This window comes from Anoplophora glabripennis, unplaced genomic scaffold, assembly GCF_000390285.2.
Source record: "Anoplophora glabripennis isolate ALB-LARVAE unplaced genomic scaffold, Agla_2.0 scaffold861, whole genome shotgun sequence".
In the NCBI taxonomy this organism is placed as follows: domain Eukaryota; kingdom Metazoa; phylum Arthropoda; class Insecta; order Coleoptera; family Cerambycidae; genus Anoplophora; species Anoplophora glabripennis.
In genome coordinates, this window is record NW_019416947.1 from 142,562 (window position 1) to 161,389 (window position 18,828).

The window sequence follows — 18,828 nt, forward strand, 5'->3', positions numbered from 1 at the left end:
AAGCGCTTACACCGGCCGCATTTGCCGTCGGGGTAGACGACGGATGGGGCCCATCTACGAAGGCTGTCCAGGCCTACACGAGATGAGGCAGAATAAAGAGGGATAATCCCCCTCGATCCCAAATCATTGAGGCCAATTTCTAGTCATGGAAGAATGGCGCGTGGCGCTCTTAAAAAGTATCAGTATCGAATACTTTTCACATCGATTACTCAGTATTCGTTACTTATCCAGGTAACGGATAAAAAGTAACGAATAATTATAATATTGACATCACTGATCACTACCTTCTCAGTGTTGCGAGCACTATTACTTTCGTAATAGATCTATTACCACTAAAAGCTCCCTATTACGCTATTACGCCGCGACGAATATCTATTACTTTTTTCAATATGACATGACGTTATTTATACCGATGAATGCTACCAATACAACCCTTGCTCAAAGTGAAACTAAATCGCTCGCCATTTGCAAGAAATCTCACTTCATTACTGTTCAATGACTGTCTGGTCTAATCTGTGTTTTATGTTTTATGGTTGGACTTGTATAGTCATAAAGCAATGATACTTATAATACATGTACATGTATTATAAATATCCTTGGTACCCGGGCTGTCGAATTGCCCTGTTTCACGGGTTCTCCACCCGCGGCAGCACACTACAGGACAAATTACCATACCTATATGGAATTACATCTTCACAATTGATTGATCAACTGATCAATAATTTGACGTTTCTTATAAATTACGACATTTTGCATTTAACGTGTTGTGCGTAGTTTGATTCATTGCATTTCTTTGTGTTTCACGTCATTCTTTACTTGCATTGTTGTTTATCGGTATTTCACGTTTAGTTTTAATGTGGTTTTGACATTTATGCTCTAACATTTGTGTTTCCAAATAGTGACACTGGAGCCACCACACTACAGGACATTACAGAATTCTATTTTGAAAATCGGCCATGTCGACAGACAAGTATTACGCAGGCGACGCGATTTAGCAGACTATGGTCATGATGACGGTCGCGAATAATTCCTTAGTGTAATAAGAATTCTTGCCTTTTAATGATAGATGGAGCCATTAAAGTATATTAAAATTACAGTACCTAGGCACTGTAATTAAAATGTATTCAATTTTCACTGTTTCAATGTTTAACTGACCGTTTGCTAGAGAGTATACAATGTTTTATACTTTATTATATATACTGCAAAAAGATAACCCTTTTTTCTAGTAAAACGAAATCTATTACGAAAAGTTGAAATTTATTACTAATTTACAACGACATCTAGTACGAAAAAAAGAGACCTGCTCGGAACGCTGGAACGATTAGCTCCTTCGTTGCGAGTCGTTCGTTCACGGCACAAGATTATGTGCCGGCAGTGCCGGCACATTCGTGCGAGTCGTTCATGAGCGACCCAGCTCTATTTCTTATTTAGAATGTACACCAGCAAGTAGGACAATTAGAAATGGTGAGGCAATTGTGAACTCTGGATATTTAATTTTGTGTGGAATAACCGAGTCTGATGGTAAGTACTACATTTTTCTGTTATAAAAAAATTAAGTTCTAATTATTGCAACCTGCATTTTAGGTTGTACATTGCAGTTATTAAGTTTATGTTTGCAAACCTCAGCTATTACCTCTCCACCCCATGAAATTACTGGCAAATTTCAGGTTGAAAATGATACTATAAAAATAATGGAAACAATATGCTCATGTAAAGTAGGACTTGGCGAAAAGTGTAAACACATATCGACTATGTTGATACATTGCTCCAGGTTGTATAACTCAAATTTAATATAATTACCATATCGGATATTGCAATTGGATAAATTATACTTCATTAATTATTTTAGTTGTTTTTGTTTCTGTGCGTGTTTCTTTGTTTCTTTGCAGGAAAAACCTGCTTGAATTGGAAAATATTTCCTCAACGGATGTGAAATGTGTTTGGGCAACTAAAAAGGAGGCATCTTTAAATAAGTACAAGCCTCAACCAATATCTGATTTTAGTTGTATTCGTTACAAACCCGTAGAAGTTCTGTGATATTTAGTGATATTTATAAATTATTTTTTTTAGAAAAAAATTAATAGAAAATGAAGAATATAAAAATTCTCCTGGGCCTTCAATAGCCATTGATTTGTAATGTACATATACATATAATTTTCTTTACATATTTTTCTATATGAAATAAATTTTTAGTATTCAAGTTGAAAGTCAACTACAAACAACTGATACATTATGCACTGATTTGTATTATATTTTCGAGAATGCCACAAAGTCACCTATCATGAATAGAATTGCTGATATAATTGTACACCCTCAAAGGAAATGTTGTGCTGATACATATCAAGAAAAAATTGTTTGCTATAATATAAAAGATATACCTATGTATAGAAACTTCTTTAAATAGGAAAAAATGGCAAGAGCAGAGGAGGTATTGAATAACAGGATCTAGGTAATTTAGAGTAAAAACATTTTTTTAAATATTTTTCTTTGCACTATTTTAATAATTTTATTTAATTCTCATTTTTAAACCTTAGAATAAAAAAAATAAATATTTATTTCTTTAAATGCTAACTTATACAGAGCGATCCCAAATGATTGAACAGTTGGGGAGCGCAGTGGATATATCTGCCTTTGTCTGTTAGAGACAGGCTGCGTTTCCCAACCATTCAGTTGTTCTGGAGGTCTCTGTAGAAATACATTTGTTTTAGATGCTATGGACTTTATACTTATAAAAAGGGAGACTGGGAAATAAAAAGCGCAAAATATTTCTGGCCTAAAACATTTTCAAATAAGTACACAAAATATGGAAATGCTGCTGAAAAGGAAGCTAGGGATACATATTGCAGGAACTTGGGCAGAAAGGTTTTAACATGTGGATTGATTATTTCAAAATCAAATCCGTACCTAGCATATTCACCAGATGGTATTGTGATGGACAAAAATGTTCCTATTAAATTGCTTGAAATTAAATGTCCATTTAAAGGTATTTTTTAGCATTTTGTTTGATAGTTTTTGTTTAGTTGTTGTAGAATATGTAATAAATTATTTTAGGTCAAGAGCTTACTGCAGGGGCATTGTTTTCTTGTTGCCCATTTTTGAAAATAGAAAATGATCGATTGGTGTTAAATAAAAATCATTCATATTATGGACAAATTCAACTGGGCATGGCAATAATGAATTTAAAAGAATGTGACTTCATTGTTTATTCATCACTAGATAAATCTTTTTTAAATATTGTTGTACCATTTGATGAAGGATTTGCATTCACAATGATGTCAAAATTAAAGACCATATATTTTGAACATATGATATTTGTATAAATTAGAAATAGGACTTTTTAAAATTTCATATTCGAATAATTCAAATAATCAAAATTAGATATGTAGTCAAATATTCAAATTACTGGAATAATTAAGCACATAATTATACAGATATTTTATTTTTAATACCTAAAACTATATTTTCAGTTTTAACTTATTGTGAAAAAACATTCAAATGAAAACCACAGGAGAACACTAATCTAAACCATATAAATTATTCTTTGTTGAATATTTATTTATAATAGTTTAGTAAAGGAATTAAAAATAAACAATCGTTTTAACTAATGTACTACCTAGTAAAAAATATAAATCTTATATTTTTAAATTTAACTTAAATCAACTTAATTACTTGACATAAAAAACCTTATATATAAATTAATTGCACCATTTATTGATATGCTAATACCATAAATTATTTTTTGATATGAGGATGGGGTATAGGGTGTGATGGGAAGTAAAATTCAATACCTACATCATGTTGCATACCACAATATATTTTAAAAATGATGTTATGACAATTCATGGGAGATAAAATTACATTTTATAACTTAACTAACGTTATATATTTACAACAAATTTAATATACATACAGTTTTTTGTATTAATAATTAACAGTATCAATCAAAGTAGGTATGTTATATTTCTAGTTATTGGAGCAGATACATAACAGAATAAATATTTCCCCAAAATGCTTCTCTCAAACACAGGATGTTACAGTTGCATGCATGAGCACCGGCAGAAAAATTTCAGGGTGGCAAGAAAAATAACGTGTAGGTAGTTTTTTCTAAATTTTAATGAAACATTTAAAATTCTTACCCAAGAGAAAACAAATTTTAACCTTCTTCGGTCTTAGCCAAATGTATCCAGTAGTGCCTCGATAAATTGAGTTTTATCGCTTTCAATTTTTTTCCTATATACACTAAGTAAGCATATGCTAGCTAAGCAATTTTTGGCCATCGTTGACCTTAACCAAGTGTTGATCCTTCTTAGTGTACTAAAGGAGTGTTCAATTGAACATGTCATAGGTGATAAGGAAGGAAACTTCAGCATTGCCATTGTTGAGAATATTTAATTTTACTCATTTTATAATTTTCAGGTATAGTTTATCTCATGGCTATAAGGGAATATAAAAAATTTCAAAGGACGCCAACAACAAGTCGTGGAATAGAGTGGTGCAATATTTCAAGCAAGTGACATAAAAATCATTAGAATATATGAATATGTGCATAGTACGTTATCAGAATTCTGTAAATATTGCCTATTTAAGTCATCTGACTCGATATTATTAAAAGCGGGATGGTTATTAAGGGAATCTTTTGTCTCGTCATCAATCAGTATTATTGGTTACATGTTATGTTGATTTTTTACTTCTCTATCTATGAATAACAAAAATAACAATTTAACACTTATAATGTCCTTAAAACCGTTTTTCATTGAGAATTGGTCTGGATAAATTGCAGATTGCACATGCAATAAGAAAAATGTGATCGATTACTTCGATTAATGACCAATCCAATGTATGATTTAAAATTTTAAAAATTTTTATTTGCTGGTTCACTCTTTCAATGTGGACTCTGGCTTTTGCTATGCAAGCATTACTTTTAGCTTCTTCATAACTGTCTTTTTTTTAGAAATGGTGGACGAATTATTTTTATTCCATAATTATTGCAAATATCATCTACCAGAAACCCTTTATCCACCATTATAGCATCTTTATAAGGAATTCATTTTTCTATTATGCCACTCTGCTCAAATATTGCTTTGTCTGAAGCTCTGCCACCATAAGCTTTGCTTATAAACATAATTAACCCTGCTGGACTAACTCCTACCATGTACTTAATAATATTTCTCGATTTATAATGAGAATAACACTTTATTCTACAGCACAGACACTTTGGCTTTTGAACATAAATTTCTGTGCAGTCTAAAACAACTCTTATATTTTTAAAGTTTTCAAAACACTTGGGAAGATTTGACAACACTTCTTCTTTACTTACAAAACTAATGGTGGCACCAAGAACTTTACTTAAAACTTCAAAGAATACAGTTTTGCAATGCTGAGATGACATTCCTCCGAACAAAATTGATAATACTACATGATATATTATTTTTTAATTTTAAAAAAGTTAGAATAATTCTGTCTCTCAATGTCCAACGAGTCGACCGATGTAATTGTACACCCTCAAAGGAAATGTTGTGCTGATACATATTAAGAAAAATTGTTTGCCATAATATAAAAGATATATGTATAGAAACTTCTTTAAATAGGAAAAAATGGCAAGAGCAGAGGAGGTATTGAATAACAGGATCTAGGTAATTTAGAGTAAAAACATTTTTTTAAATATTTTTCTTTGCACTATTTTAATAATTTTATTTAATTCTCATTTTTAAACCTTAGAATAAAAAAAATAAATATTTATTTCTTTAAATGCTAACTTATACAGAGCGATCCCAAATGATTGAACAGTTGGGGAGCGCAGTGGATATATCTGCCTTTGTCTGTTAGAGACAGGCTGCGTTTCCCAACCATTCAGTTGTTCTGGAGGTCTCTGTAGAAATACATTTGTTTTAGATGCTATGGACTTTATACTTATAAAAAGGGAGACTGGGAAATAAAAAGCGCAAAATATTTCTGGCCTAAAACATTTTCAAATAAGTACACAAAATATGGAAATGCTGCTGAAAAGGAAGCTAGGGATACATATTGCAGGAACTTGGGCAGAAAGGTTTTAACATGTGGATTGATTATTTCAAAATCAAATCCGTACCTAGCATATTCACCAGATGGTATTGTGATGGACAAAAATGTTCCTATTAAATTGCTTGAAATTAAATGTCCATTTAAAGGTATTTTTTAGCATTTTGTTTGATAGTTTTTGTTTAGTTGTTGTAGAATATGTAATAAATTATTTTAGGTCAAGAGCTTACTGCAGGGGCATTGTTTTCTTGTTGCCCATTTTTGAAAATAGAAAATGATCGATTGGTGTTAAATAAAAATCATTCATATTATGGACAAATTCAACTGGGCATGGCAATAATGAATTTAAAAGAATGTGACTTCATTGTTTATTCATCACTAGATAAATCTTTTTTAAATATTGTTGTACCATTTGATGAAGGATTTGCATTCACAATGATGTCAAAATTAAAGACCATATATTTTGAACATATGATATTTGTATAAATTAGAAATAGGACTTTTTAAAATTTCATATTCGAATAATTCAAATAATCAAAATTAGATATGTAGTCAAATATTCAAATTACTGGAATAATTAAGCACATAATTATACAGATATTTTATTTTTAATACCTAAAACTATATTTTCAGTTTTAACTTATTGTGAAAAAACATTCAAATGAAAACCACAGGAGAACACTAATCTAAACCATATAAATTATTCTTTGTTGAATATTTATTTATAATAGTTTAGTAAAGGAATTAAAAATAAACAATCGTTTTAACTAATGTACTACCTAGTAAAAAATATAAATCTTATATTTTTAAATTTAACTTAAATCAACTTAATTACTTGACATAAAAAACCTTATATATAAATTAATTGCACCATTTATTGATATGCTAATACCATAAATTATTTTTTGATATGAGGATGGGGTATAGGGTGTGATGGGAAGTAAAATTCAATACCTACATCATGTTGCATACCACAATATATTTTAAAAATGATGTTATGACAATTCATGGGAGATAAAATTACATTTTATAACTTAACTAACGTTATATATTTACAACAAATTTAATATACATACAGTTTTTTGTATTAATAATTAACAGTATCAATCAAAGTAGGTATGTTATATTTCTAGTTATTGGAGCAGATACATAACAGAATAAATATTTCCCCAAAATGCTTCTCTCAAACACAGGATGTTACAGTTGCATGCATGAGCACCGGCAGAAAAATTTCAGGGTGGCAAGAAAAATAACGTGTAGGTAGTTTTTTCTAAATTTTAATGAAACATTTAAAATTCTTACCCAAGAGAAAACAAATTTTAACCTTCTTCGGTCTTAGCCAAATGTATCCAGTAGTGCCTCGATAAATTGAGTTTTATCGCTTTCAATTTTTTTCCTATATACACTAAGTAAGCATATGCTAGCTAAGCAATTTTTGGCCATCGTTGACCTTAACCAAGTGTTGATCCTTCTTAGTGTACTAAAGGAGTGTTCAATTGAACATGTCATAGGTGATAAGGAAGGAAACTTCAGCATTGCCATTGTTGAGAATATTTAATTTTACTCATTTTATAATTTTCAGGTATAGTTTATCTCATGGGTATAAGGGAATATAGAAAATTTCAAAGGATGCCAACAAGTCGTGGAATAGAGTGGTGCAATATCATTTCAAGCAAGTGACATAAAAATCATTAGAATATATGAATATGTGCATAGTACGTTATCATAATTCTGTAAATATTGCCTATTTAAGTCATCTGACTCGATATTATTAAAAGCGGGATGGTTATTAAGGGAATCTTTTATGTCTCTTCATCAATCAGTATTATTGGTTACATGTTATGTTGATTTTTTACTTCTCTATCTATGAATAACAAAAATAACAATTTAACACTTATAATGTCCTTAAAACCGTTTTTCATTGAGAATTGGTCTGGATAAATTGCAGATTGCACATGCAATAAGAAAAATGTGATCGATTACTTCGATTAATGACCAATCCAATGTATGATTTAAAATTTTAAAAATTTTTATTTGCTGGTTCACTCTTTCAATGTGGACTCTGGCTTTTGCTATGCAAGCATTACTTTTAGCTTCTTCATAACTGTCTTTTTTTTAGAAATGGTGGACGAATTATTTTTATTCCATAATTATTGCAAATATCATCTACCAGAAACCCTTTATCCACCATTATAGCATCTTTATAAGGAATTCATTTTTCTATTATGCCACTCTGCTCAAATATTGCTTTGTCTGAAGCTCTGCCACCATAAGCTTTGCTTATAAACATAATTAACCCTGCTGGACTAACTCCTACCATGTACTTAATAATATTTCTCGATTTATAATGAGAATAACACTTTATTCTACAGCACAGACACTTTGGCTTTTGAACATAAATTTCTGTGCAGTCTAAAACAACTCTTATATTTTTAAAGTTTTCAAAACACTTGGGAAGATTTGACAACACTTCTTCTTTACTTACAAAACTAATGGTGGCACCAAGAACTTTACTTAAAACTTCAAAGAATACAGTTTTGCAATGCTGAGATGACATTCCTCTGAACAAAATTGATAATACTACATATGATATATTATTTTTTAATTTTAAAAAAGTTAGAATAATTCTGTCTCTCAATGTCCAACGAGTCGACCATCGATGAAGTTTATCAATACATACCGACTCAACTAACCTTTCTATTGTCTCTAATAATTTAAAGTTTTGGAAACCTGTCATACTGTTTAACTGACCATCTGTTTTTATCAGGTCTGTCACACATCTAGGAGTAGTGGTATTCACTTGAACACATATCTGCAACTTGTTTATCACATAGTAATAGTAAGCTTTGTGCAGTAGTTATTTCATCCACGGAATACTTCGTTCCTTGTGAAATTTCTTCATCTTCATTAGGCACTGCGTCTTCTACGACATGATGTTCTAGTAACTAGAAAATAAAAGCTGTTTATTTCTTGTGATAAAGAAAACTATTTAATTTGAAAAAATCAAACTACTATGTTTACCTCTAATTTTTCACAATGAACAATTGGTTTCGTTCTCAATGTTCTCGTTCTTGACTTTGTACCTTCAATTACGGAATTTTTTGGAAGATTTTGTGAAGGAACTGCATTTTTCTTTAAGTACCTCTTCAAATATCCACCTGTTACACCTAAAATAAAAAGACATTTTTTATTTTATATACCCGACAATTTTAAATTGTTCAATATTACCTAAATATCTGGCACAATAATCACTTGCTTTGAAGTGAAGTGAACAAACCCTCATAAATTTGGATGCTGGTTTACCCATCTTTAACCTTAAAGTTTATGTATATCAATTTTCTCAGACTGTCCAAATTTATTTTCAACTGGAACATTTCGAACACCCCTTTTAGGAAATAGATGAAACGTATTTTTCTATTTCTTGATGCTTTAGAGTCACAGCCGTAAACACAATAAAATGTTTTATTATTACTGGGTGCTTTTTCAGCAAACTCCATTCTCGTAAATTGTTAATACAAGACAAATATAAATATCACTGGTAGAAATGGTCAATTACAGGCAATTAAACACGGCAATAAAGTTAATCAATAATAACAATAACGACAACGAGCGTACAACAGCCACTGAACAGACATAACTGACTGCCTTGTATTGGTTCATCAATCGGCCGCAAGATAGCGTACGGTTAACATGAATCGCCAATATCGATTAAAGAAAAATCATCAAAATAGGAGCCATAGAAGCCGAAATATTGAACGCCGAAGCGCGCGCGCTTTTTTTGAACGCGCTATTTCAACTTCTATAATTCATCCCCTCCCCACGGTTTTGCGGCACAAATGGTCGGCTTGGTGATATTCATTGAATTTTCTTCGTCTTGAAAAAACCTACCAAATTCAATTGTTATTGTTGTTACATTATGCATAGTTTTGCAGCAAGCGCTTGTTGACTTTGACACTCTATATCTCGAACTTATATAAGACCGATTTGAACGTTATTTTTTTTCAAATTAAGCGTCTTTCCGAGAACTGTTTTTTAGTACTTTGGTATATTTTCCAACCCGCGAAACCGCTTCACGAAAGTATTTGTTTATAAAGTCAAAATTTTTCGAACTTTTAAAATTGCTCCAAAATTATTCAAAAAAAAGAAAATTGATATTATAACGAATCTATATGATTGTTAAGGGGTCCAAGTATGTGTAAAAAAATCAGCGTCAATTAAAATGTCTAACTTTAACCCCAGCACTCACATATAAAAATAACGACATTTCGCTGAAATTTAGTAGCAAAACTATCAGACCGATTTGGATCGGGTTTTGGAATTTCGTTTTGTAATCCTTTAAAGTACTTACATCCACATTTATAGTAGAATTGGACAATTACTTGCCTGTCAGTTTGACGCTTCCAAATTACCTCGATTTTCATCACTTTCTTATGTTGTTTTGGTCATTTAGCCACAAAAATATGTTAAGCGCAGGTATCAAAACAATTCTATCTTGTAGCAAATTTCATAACAAACAATTTCATCGGTAATAGTTTTTTCTGTAAACTGCATATTTAAGAAGTTATATTGGAAAATATTAGAAAAAACACGCCATTCTTGAGTATTTGTGCAGTTATTAATTTTTTCTGCAAATAGCACAACTTTTTTCTTAGCGCAACCTTATATTTTCATTGTATATATTATTTTCGACCGATTTTTACTAATATCTAATCTACGTCAAGCAACAGCCATATCTGGAAGGTTTTGAGCTTAATTCTCTTGGACTATAGTAGACGAACGGTCCACCCCTAAAAAGATGCTTAGAAAATCAAGGTCACCGACCACGAGGAGAGGCCAGGATGAATCCTTTTGTAATCAATGCATTGAGTTATTGCGAACAAAAAACCTAACTAACATCTTTGTGTCCGAGTGGCAGGTAATTTGTTATTAACAAAAAAGTTGCACGCTTCCTTTTCGAGCTAGGGGCGATTTAAGGTCGAAAAATGGCTAAAAATTGCCAACTTTAAAAATTCATATCTCAGCTCCTATCAAAGCTTTCGGAACGTTCAAAAGCGCAAAACGATCCTCGAGACTTATACTTTAATGTAGTATTTTTTTAAACCCGCCCCCTTTTTTTTAACCCGTTAAATTTGCAGTTGAATTTCGGCCGCTAGTGCCCACGCGCCACCCCTACGTATCGTATATGTAGATATAACGCTGTCATGCATATAATCGAATAAACGCTATTTATTCATTACTTGTTACAATTTTTACTATTTAGTATTTCTAACACTCATACATATTTTCAAATTCATCAAATATTGTATATCATATAATTATTTATAAGATTTAATAATATGAATATGATATTTAAATGAAAAATAAATTAATTAAACATGCATATATCAAAGGTATTTATTAATACAAAAAAATATATTTACATTTAAATATAAACTTAACTACTTATTTAATAAAAAATCAATTTTCAGTCTCCGAATCAGTATCATCAGTTTGTATTTCTGCATTTTGACATTTTATAGAGCAATTGCAAAGATCGCAAAATTTGAAGCCTTGTGATAAGCAAGAACAAATGTCTTCATCGCTGCAGGGTAACTTTCCACTGCAGGAACATATGAATTTTTGTAACATTTCCATGGCCGTATCTCCTTCAAAATAATTGTAGCACAATACATTATTTTTTAATATCCAGCCATATTGTGTTGGGTCGAAGGATGTTATGCTTGCAGATCTTGCTTGAGACCATTCATTGATTTGCCATTTAACACGCATAACATGTTGTAACAATACAGGCTCTGCCGGAGGTATTGATGATGGTATTGGTATCATGATGATTCGATATTTACTATACTATCATGTACATACTAGCTATTGGGAATAATAAATATTGTATTAAATAACGAATAGCACAAGAATATTTTTCGAAAACTTACCTGCAGTTTTATACAACATTGAATATTCACATACGTTGCATGATTGTTTACAGACTAATAAAGGATTGTTGCACTATGACAGCACAAATGAATATTGTAGAAAATGTATTATTTATTTTTTATACATTATTTGTCAAATGTTCACTGTTATTGCCTGATGCCAGACAATAAACTAATGATCCATGCGACACCCGATCGCTGCAGTCTAATCCATTGCGCTTGTTTAAACAAGTTATAACAAGTAATTCGCATAAGCGCACGTTCGCGAAAACTCGGTTAGTTAATATTTTGGTTGACTATCTATGCGTATCCTTTTATAACATTTTATATTCTAGTTCTAAATAATTTTTTGATATAAATATAGTTATATATAGTTATTATTATTGAAGCTACATTAATGAAGATACAGTTATAAATATAAATCAATATATTTGTAACGTAATACATATTATTTTCCATTTAAATATGATATTCATATTATTAATCTTATAAATAATTATATGATATACAATATTTGATGAATTTGAAAATATGTATGAGTGTTAGAAATACTAAATAGTAAAAATTGTAACAAGTAATGAATTAATAGCGTTTATTCGATTATATGCACGACAGCACTATATCTATATATAGCGATACGTAGGGGTGGCGCGTGGGCACTAGCGGCCGAAATTCAACTGCAAATTTAACGGGTTAAAAAAAAGGGGCGGGTTTAAAAAAATACTACATTAAAGTATAAGTCTCGAGGATCATTTTGCGCTTTTGAACGTTCCGAAAGCTTTGGTAGGAGCTGAGATATGAATTTTTAAAGTTGGCAACTTTTAGCCATTTTTCGACCTTAAATCGCCCCTAGCTCGAAAAGGAAGCGTTCTACGAAAAAATGTCAAGAGACAAAAAGTGTTTATTTTTGCCCAATTTACCTTAGAAAATTGTTTGCAGAGCGTTTTTTTGCAATATTTTTATTTTGCAACTTTTTTGTTAATAACAAATTACCTGCCACTCGGACACAAAGATGTTACTTAGGTTTTTTGTTCGCAATAACTCAATGCATCGATTACAAAAGGTTTCATCCTGGCCTCTCCTCGTGGTCGGTGACCTTGATTTTCTAAGCATCTTTTTAGGGGTAGACCATTCGTCCAATATAGATTATAAACAAAAAATATTCAACTATCAACAAGTTATTAGGTTATTACATATTTGACAACAACTACCGTTACTTGGATTATTTTCATATTTGTCAGCACACAATAATAAGAATTAAATATGTAGTTTTCCAAGAAACAAATCTACCAAAAATTGATATTTTGAATTTTAGTGTATATAACTTTCTATTTGAAACATAATTTGCAGAAAAAACTTTCTCATAATTTTAACATATGTATTTCATATACATACATCTGCATCATACATCTGCCATTCGGAAAATACTGTTCCGCTGATATTGTACATATATCTTGTACAAATTTATTATCTATAATTTTATTAAGAAAATATTACTCCCATCTTGTTCAGCGACATTACTTTATTCTTGTCGGCCATTTCGTTTTCTTATTCTGGTAACTTCATAGTTTGATTGAGACTACACACTATAGTGCCAATTAGTGCATAAAAACGACTTTTAAACAATAGTGAAAGAAGTTATAGTTTTGTGTTCATTTGAAGTGAAACAGACTGTATAATATGTATTAAAATATGTTCATGACAGCTATACATCAGTTCAGATAAATTAACGATTTATGCCCTTTTCATAACATACTGATTCAATTACATATACTTACATTAAAAAGGGACCAGCTTGACGAAATCTTCTGTATTCCAGGCGATATTTTTCTACTGAATCTAAACAACACCTAATTGGATAAGGGCCTTCATTTTGGAAAACAGCATTTGCATGCTCTGGCCTATTTAACAACACTACATCACTACCAAAAGGGCCATGAAGTCGAACTACTGGCCCATAAACATCAAAAAATTTTTTAAAAAAATGTTTATTGCCACCCCAACTTAATATACCACCTGTAATTATATTAATATTATACAATACATAAATCACTTAGCAACACAATTTACCAAAAAACTTCCCACCACTCAGTAAGTATTGGATAATACTAACGGTTACTTCAGCTCCCATAATAGGAATGGTGCCCCAAAATTTCGAAATAAGCCGAAGACTATGAGGTCCTGGGATATCATCAAATGACACAGATCGATTATCAGACACAGCAGTCATTGGTGAAGATTTTGCAAAATTGGTCATAAAAAAAGGTTTCGCCTTAACAGCATTAGTACTAGTAGATGTAATTTTCATATCTGAGATTAATTCATTAGGTTTTATTAGTTTTTGACCTGAAATTATAAGTATGAAAAACAAATATACACATAGAGCAGCACAGCTCAGTCTCGGTATACAGTGTTTCCAGGAATGAAGGGGCTACAAATCAAGAGTAGCTCCTTTAAGGAAAAATAATATATTTAGCTCGTAACTTTAATACAATTTTATTTCTTTGGTAAGTTAAAGAATTTATTTTTTTTTAATTTTATTTTTAAGTGAAATTTGGCATAAGAATTTTGTTTGTGTTTCCGAATACGATTATACGCTTATTTTTACCTAAAACAGTTACTCAGAAAAGCCGTCTTTTTTTTTCTATAATTTATTTTACAGGTAAAGATTGTGAAAAGTGACAGGTGTTTTTACACAATGGATCGTAAGACCTGAATGCTGCTGGTAAATGCACTACGTTGCACAACAACAAGGTGTTCTTAGTGGCCTCTCTAAAGCGTTTTAGGCAAAAAAAGGAGTTTATATCATATTTAACTATCACATTTAAGATTCTTTCTTGAAAAATTAAATAAGTCTTGTAACATTAAAATTAGGTACCTCAAAACTTCATTTATATGGGTTTATTTCATTCAAAGCTGTACATTGTTTCTGCATACCTTGTATGTTTGCACTATTTCATTTAATTTGTTAATATTCAGATCAGCAGTTTGTTTGTTACTTAATTTACTTTCAGAAAATGTTAGGTATATGCAAAGTAGTTGATGAACATTTGTGGCAGTTTCAAATTAGCTGTCGACAGCAGTTGGAGCAAAAATAACTGCATCTCTAATTATGTTTATGATAATTTGTACCTTTAAAAAATCCACGATTTGTGATTTGGTTAAAAGTATTCATTTGTCTGGATTAAGAGTTGTCACAGTTACAGGAGTTTAAATTATTTATATTTTTTTATAGGTATACAGGGTGTCCCATAATTAGTGTGCAATACTTTAGCTGTAGATTCTACGATCAAAAATAAGATTATTTTTTCCTGTAAACAAGGGTCGAAAAATGCTTCCTAAGGGAACTAAGCCCCTCTAAAAGGAGTCTTAAGAGATTATATTTTTTAAAGTATTTCCAAAATCAGTTAACATATATATCATTATGAATTTTGGTATATCGGGCACTCAATGAATGTTCATGAAAACTGTTCTAAAATTTTAGTCAGGGGTGTCTCAGGCAGAGGGCTCACGGGTAAAATGCGCCCACAATTTTTTGCATGTCAACATTTTCAAATTTAAACATCAAACTATGATAGATATGAGTTTTTCACAAAAAAAATGTATTCTTGATTTACTTCGATAAAATGCTTCATTTACGAGAAAAATCGATTTTAAAGTTTCATTACATAATCTCAAGAATGAAAAATGATTACATGAATTGGTAGGTAGGAAAACAAACGTTTGTTCACTTGAATAAATTTGACAGATTACTAAACTCAAATTTTTGCTTTCACTTTACGGTGCTGTATTGATATTAATCTAAAGAAAAAACTTAAAATCGCGAGCTGGCAGACATTCATTTTGTGTATAGATTTTGTAATGGGAGAGCTCTACCGGCACAAGGGGAATGCCAACGGCGATACCTGAATCGGAGGCAACCTGAAAGTAGAATATTTTCTACGGTCCATAGACGATTAACGAAAAATGGATCTTTTAAAAAACTGCGAGGTCAAGTAAGGCCACCAAATGCTTATAATTTTGAAAATGCCTTAAATCAATTTGATGATCATCCTAATATCAGCATCCGCACAGGATCAAGAGCCACTAATATTCCACGAACAACAGTACATAATGAGAAATGTAAGAAACGTGTATTAAAACTAATTCAAAGCTCTCACTATTCAAAGGCTTTATCCTTATCATTATCAAAGGGTACAAAACTTAAGAAATGAAGATTTTGTACTCAGGATTGAATTTTCTCGGTGGGTCATTCAGGCCGAGTATGTATCCCATTTTATCATAATAACAGTTATGTTATTTCAGGGTTGTTAACGTTACCTGTTAAGATATAACATGCATGTTATTGAGGAATTAAGACCATTTTTAGCAAATACTCGTATTGCAATTTTGTTGTTTTTTGAAGACGCTTTTGTGTCGACATTTTTAATAATAATTATGCAAAATTATTATAAACAAGAGTCAGTATTAGACAAAAACACATATAACTGACAGATGTCTTTTAGGTTATGAAACATGAAACAAATGCAAACTCGTAAATAACGGGTAAGTACAACATAAAATAGTTTGTAACACGTTATCTTAAATTATAACAGAGTTTCTTAAAGGCAAGGAATTTGGTGTTGCTATAGTTTAACGTAGGTGTTATTTGTCTAATGAAAATGAACGGCTTGTTAAATTTCCATTTACTTGCCGGTTTTATAAACGCACATCGAAGGTAAGTTGTAAAATTTAAGTAACTTAGGTAGTATATACGTATATGTATACAGCGTGGTAAAAAAGTTCTGCATAAAATTCATATTTTCGTTAAACAATTTTTTTTTGAAAAACGGTGAGACCCGTCGATTTTGATTTGATCCAGGGCACCTTGTTATGTGGAAAAATTTTTTTTTCGATAATCCACTTACGGCAGCGATGACATAATTTTTTTTTAAATGACAACGCATATTTTTTTCGTTCGAAATTGATGACAGTGATAATTATCTAAACAACGGTGTGAAAATTTCGATGTCTTACATAACAATTTTTTTTAGAAAAATGCACCTTAAGTTCTTATAAGTGATAATTGTCTACTTACACTATTAATGGCTCCGAAAAGGACAAAGTTGACAAAATTACATTTCAAACGAGTAAAATTACACTAATGTTTGTGTAAGTCTAGCGAAATTGTTCGAATTGCCCACCCTGTACCATTTGGCATTGTCCTAAGCGTGTGTAAACGCCGTCTACACTTCGTTCAAGCATTCCCGGGTCGATTTAATTTATTTCAAAACGAATACGGTTTTTAAGTTCTTCCATATTTTTATATATATGTTGTAGACTCGGTTGTAGAACATGGAAAATTAAATGACATATTTTTTTTATCGGCGGAAAAACATATTTAGGGGGTGAAATACATCCTCAAAGTTCACCTCCCAAAACAGTTTTTTCTAAATATCTGGGGTTCTAATCAATATTTTGGAATGAAAAATATAAATTGCTTCTTATAAAAAAACAAATGTTTTACATTAGATTCCGTGTTTGGAGGCTGCTACCCTTATTTTTTATTTCAGAAAAACTATATTTTTCAAACATTTTTTATATATATAAAACTTCATATTAAAAAAAATTAAAAATATGATTTATGTAAAGAAATTGAGAAAAAAAAGTTCTTTTTTTAGGGGGTGAACAACCCTCTAGTGTGCTAAAAATGTCTACGATTAGAATTAACTGCAAAATAAAAAGTTTTTACTTTTTCTCTAATCATACGAATAATTTGTTCTATTAGCCGCAACAGATTTAAACTACCCCTCATGGTCACCCCCAAAATATTTCTGTGACATCTCAATATTTTGAAATGAAATAAAATGAAAATTACTTCTTTTAAAAAAATAAAATGTTTCACAAGTGATTTCGTGTTTGGGGGTTGCAACCCTTATTTTTTATTTCGGAAAAACAAAGTATATTTTCAAACATTTTTTATATATAAAAAATTCATATTGATTCAAAATATTAAAAATAAGTATGATTTATGTAAACAAATTGACAAAAATAATTTCTCATTTTAGGGGGCGAACAACCCCCTAGTAATCCCCTAGTGTGCGAAAAATGTTTTAACTTTTTCTCTAATCATACGAATAATTTTTTCAGATGCAAACTACCCCTGATGTTCACCCCCAAAAACAGTATATCTGTGATATAATCGGATTCTAATAAATATTTTGGAATGAAACAAAATGGAAATTACTGAACCCGTTTATTGGGGGATGAACAGCAGGGGTAGTTGATGAACAGCAGGGGTAGTTTGCATCAGTTTAAATTCGTTTTAGACCAATAGAAAAAATTATTCGTATGATTAGAGAAAAAGTAAAAACTTTTTATTTTAAAATGTTAATTCTAGTCAGCACAGAAATTTTTCGCATACTAGGGGGTTGTTCACCCCTTAAAAAGAGAACTTATTTTGTCAATTTATTTACATAAATCATATTTTTATTTTTTTTTTAACAAATATGAATTTTTTATATACCTATAAAAATTGTTTGAAAAATATAGTCTGAAATAAAAAATAAGGGGTAGCAACCCCCAAACACGAAAACACTAATGAAACAACTAGTTTTTTATAAGAAGTAATTTTGCATTTTGATTCGTTCCAAAATATTGATGAGAACCCCAGATATTTAGAAAAATCTGTTTTGAGCAGGGGCGAACTTTGAAGGTGTATTTCACCCCTAAACATGTTTTTCCGCCGATAAAAAAAACGTTTTTTAATTTTTTTGTTTTGTGTGGTTTTTCCCCAAATTCATGGTCAATAAATTAACTTTAGTAGCAAACTGTTGTCATAAAGCATTAATAAGTTTTAATTGTGATTGTTTCGTTCTGCCGGTAGTCGTAGTCTGTTGTT

The 18,828-nt window shown here is 30.8% G+C and overlaps 1 protein-coding gene and 2 long non-coding RNA genes across 8 annotated transcripts in view; 2 read left to right on the forward strand and 1 right to left on the reverse strand.

Annotated features, from left to right (window-relative positions):
• Positions 1-1,809: 1,809 nt before the first annotated feature.
• Positions 1,810-3,537, forward strand: LOC108913042. 2 transcript variants are annotated; one of them, XR_001964602.1, is made up of 5 exons: positions 1,810-1,973; positions 2,071-2,138; positions 2,194-2,449; positions 2,709-2,983; positions 3,052-3,537. It is a non-coding gene; the product is annotated as an uncharacterized LOC108913042 (long non-coding RNA). The 2 variants fall into 2 exon arrangements; XR_001964601.1 differs by lacking the exon at positions 1,810-1,973 and having other exon boundaries at positions 1,997-2,138.
• Positions 3,538-5,500: 1,963 nt separating this feature from the next.
• Positions 5,501-8,524, forward strand: LOC108913043. 2 transcript variants are annotated; one of them, XR_001964604.2, is made up of 3 exons: positions 5,501-5,633; positions 5,893-6,167; positions 7,152-8,524. It is a non-coding gene; the product is annotated as an uncharacterized LOC108913043 (long non-coding RNA). The 2 variants fall into 2 exon arrangements; XR_001964603.1 differs by lacking the exon at positions 7,152-8,524 and adding an exon at positions 6,236-6,718.
• Positions 8,525-8,613: 89 nt separating this feature from the next.
• The window catches only part of LOC108913041, a 29,315-nt gene continuing 19,100 nt past the window's right edge, over positions 8,614-18,828 (reverse strand). For all 4 annotated transcript variants that reach the window (XM_018718505.1, XM_018718503.1, XM_018718504.2 and 1 more), the window contains 5 exons: positions 14,019-14,294; positions 13,727-13,964; positions 9,247-9,332; positions 9,040-9,185; positions 8,614-8,963 (listed from right to left, as the gene is read on the reverse strand). In XM_018718505.1, the coding sequence (XP_018574021.1) occupies positions 8,799-8,963; positions 9,040-9,185; positions 9,247-9,332; positions 13,727-13,964; positions 14,019-14,256 (873 nt within the window). In that variant the 5' untranslated portion in view covers positions 14,257-14,294 and the 3' untranslated portion in view covers positions 8,614-8,798. The remainder of the gene's footprint in view (positions 8,964-9,039; positions 9,186-9,246; positions 9,333-13,726; positions 13,965-14,018; positions 14,295-18,828) is intronic.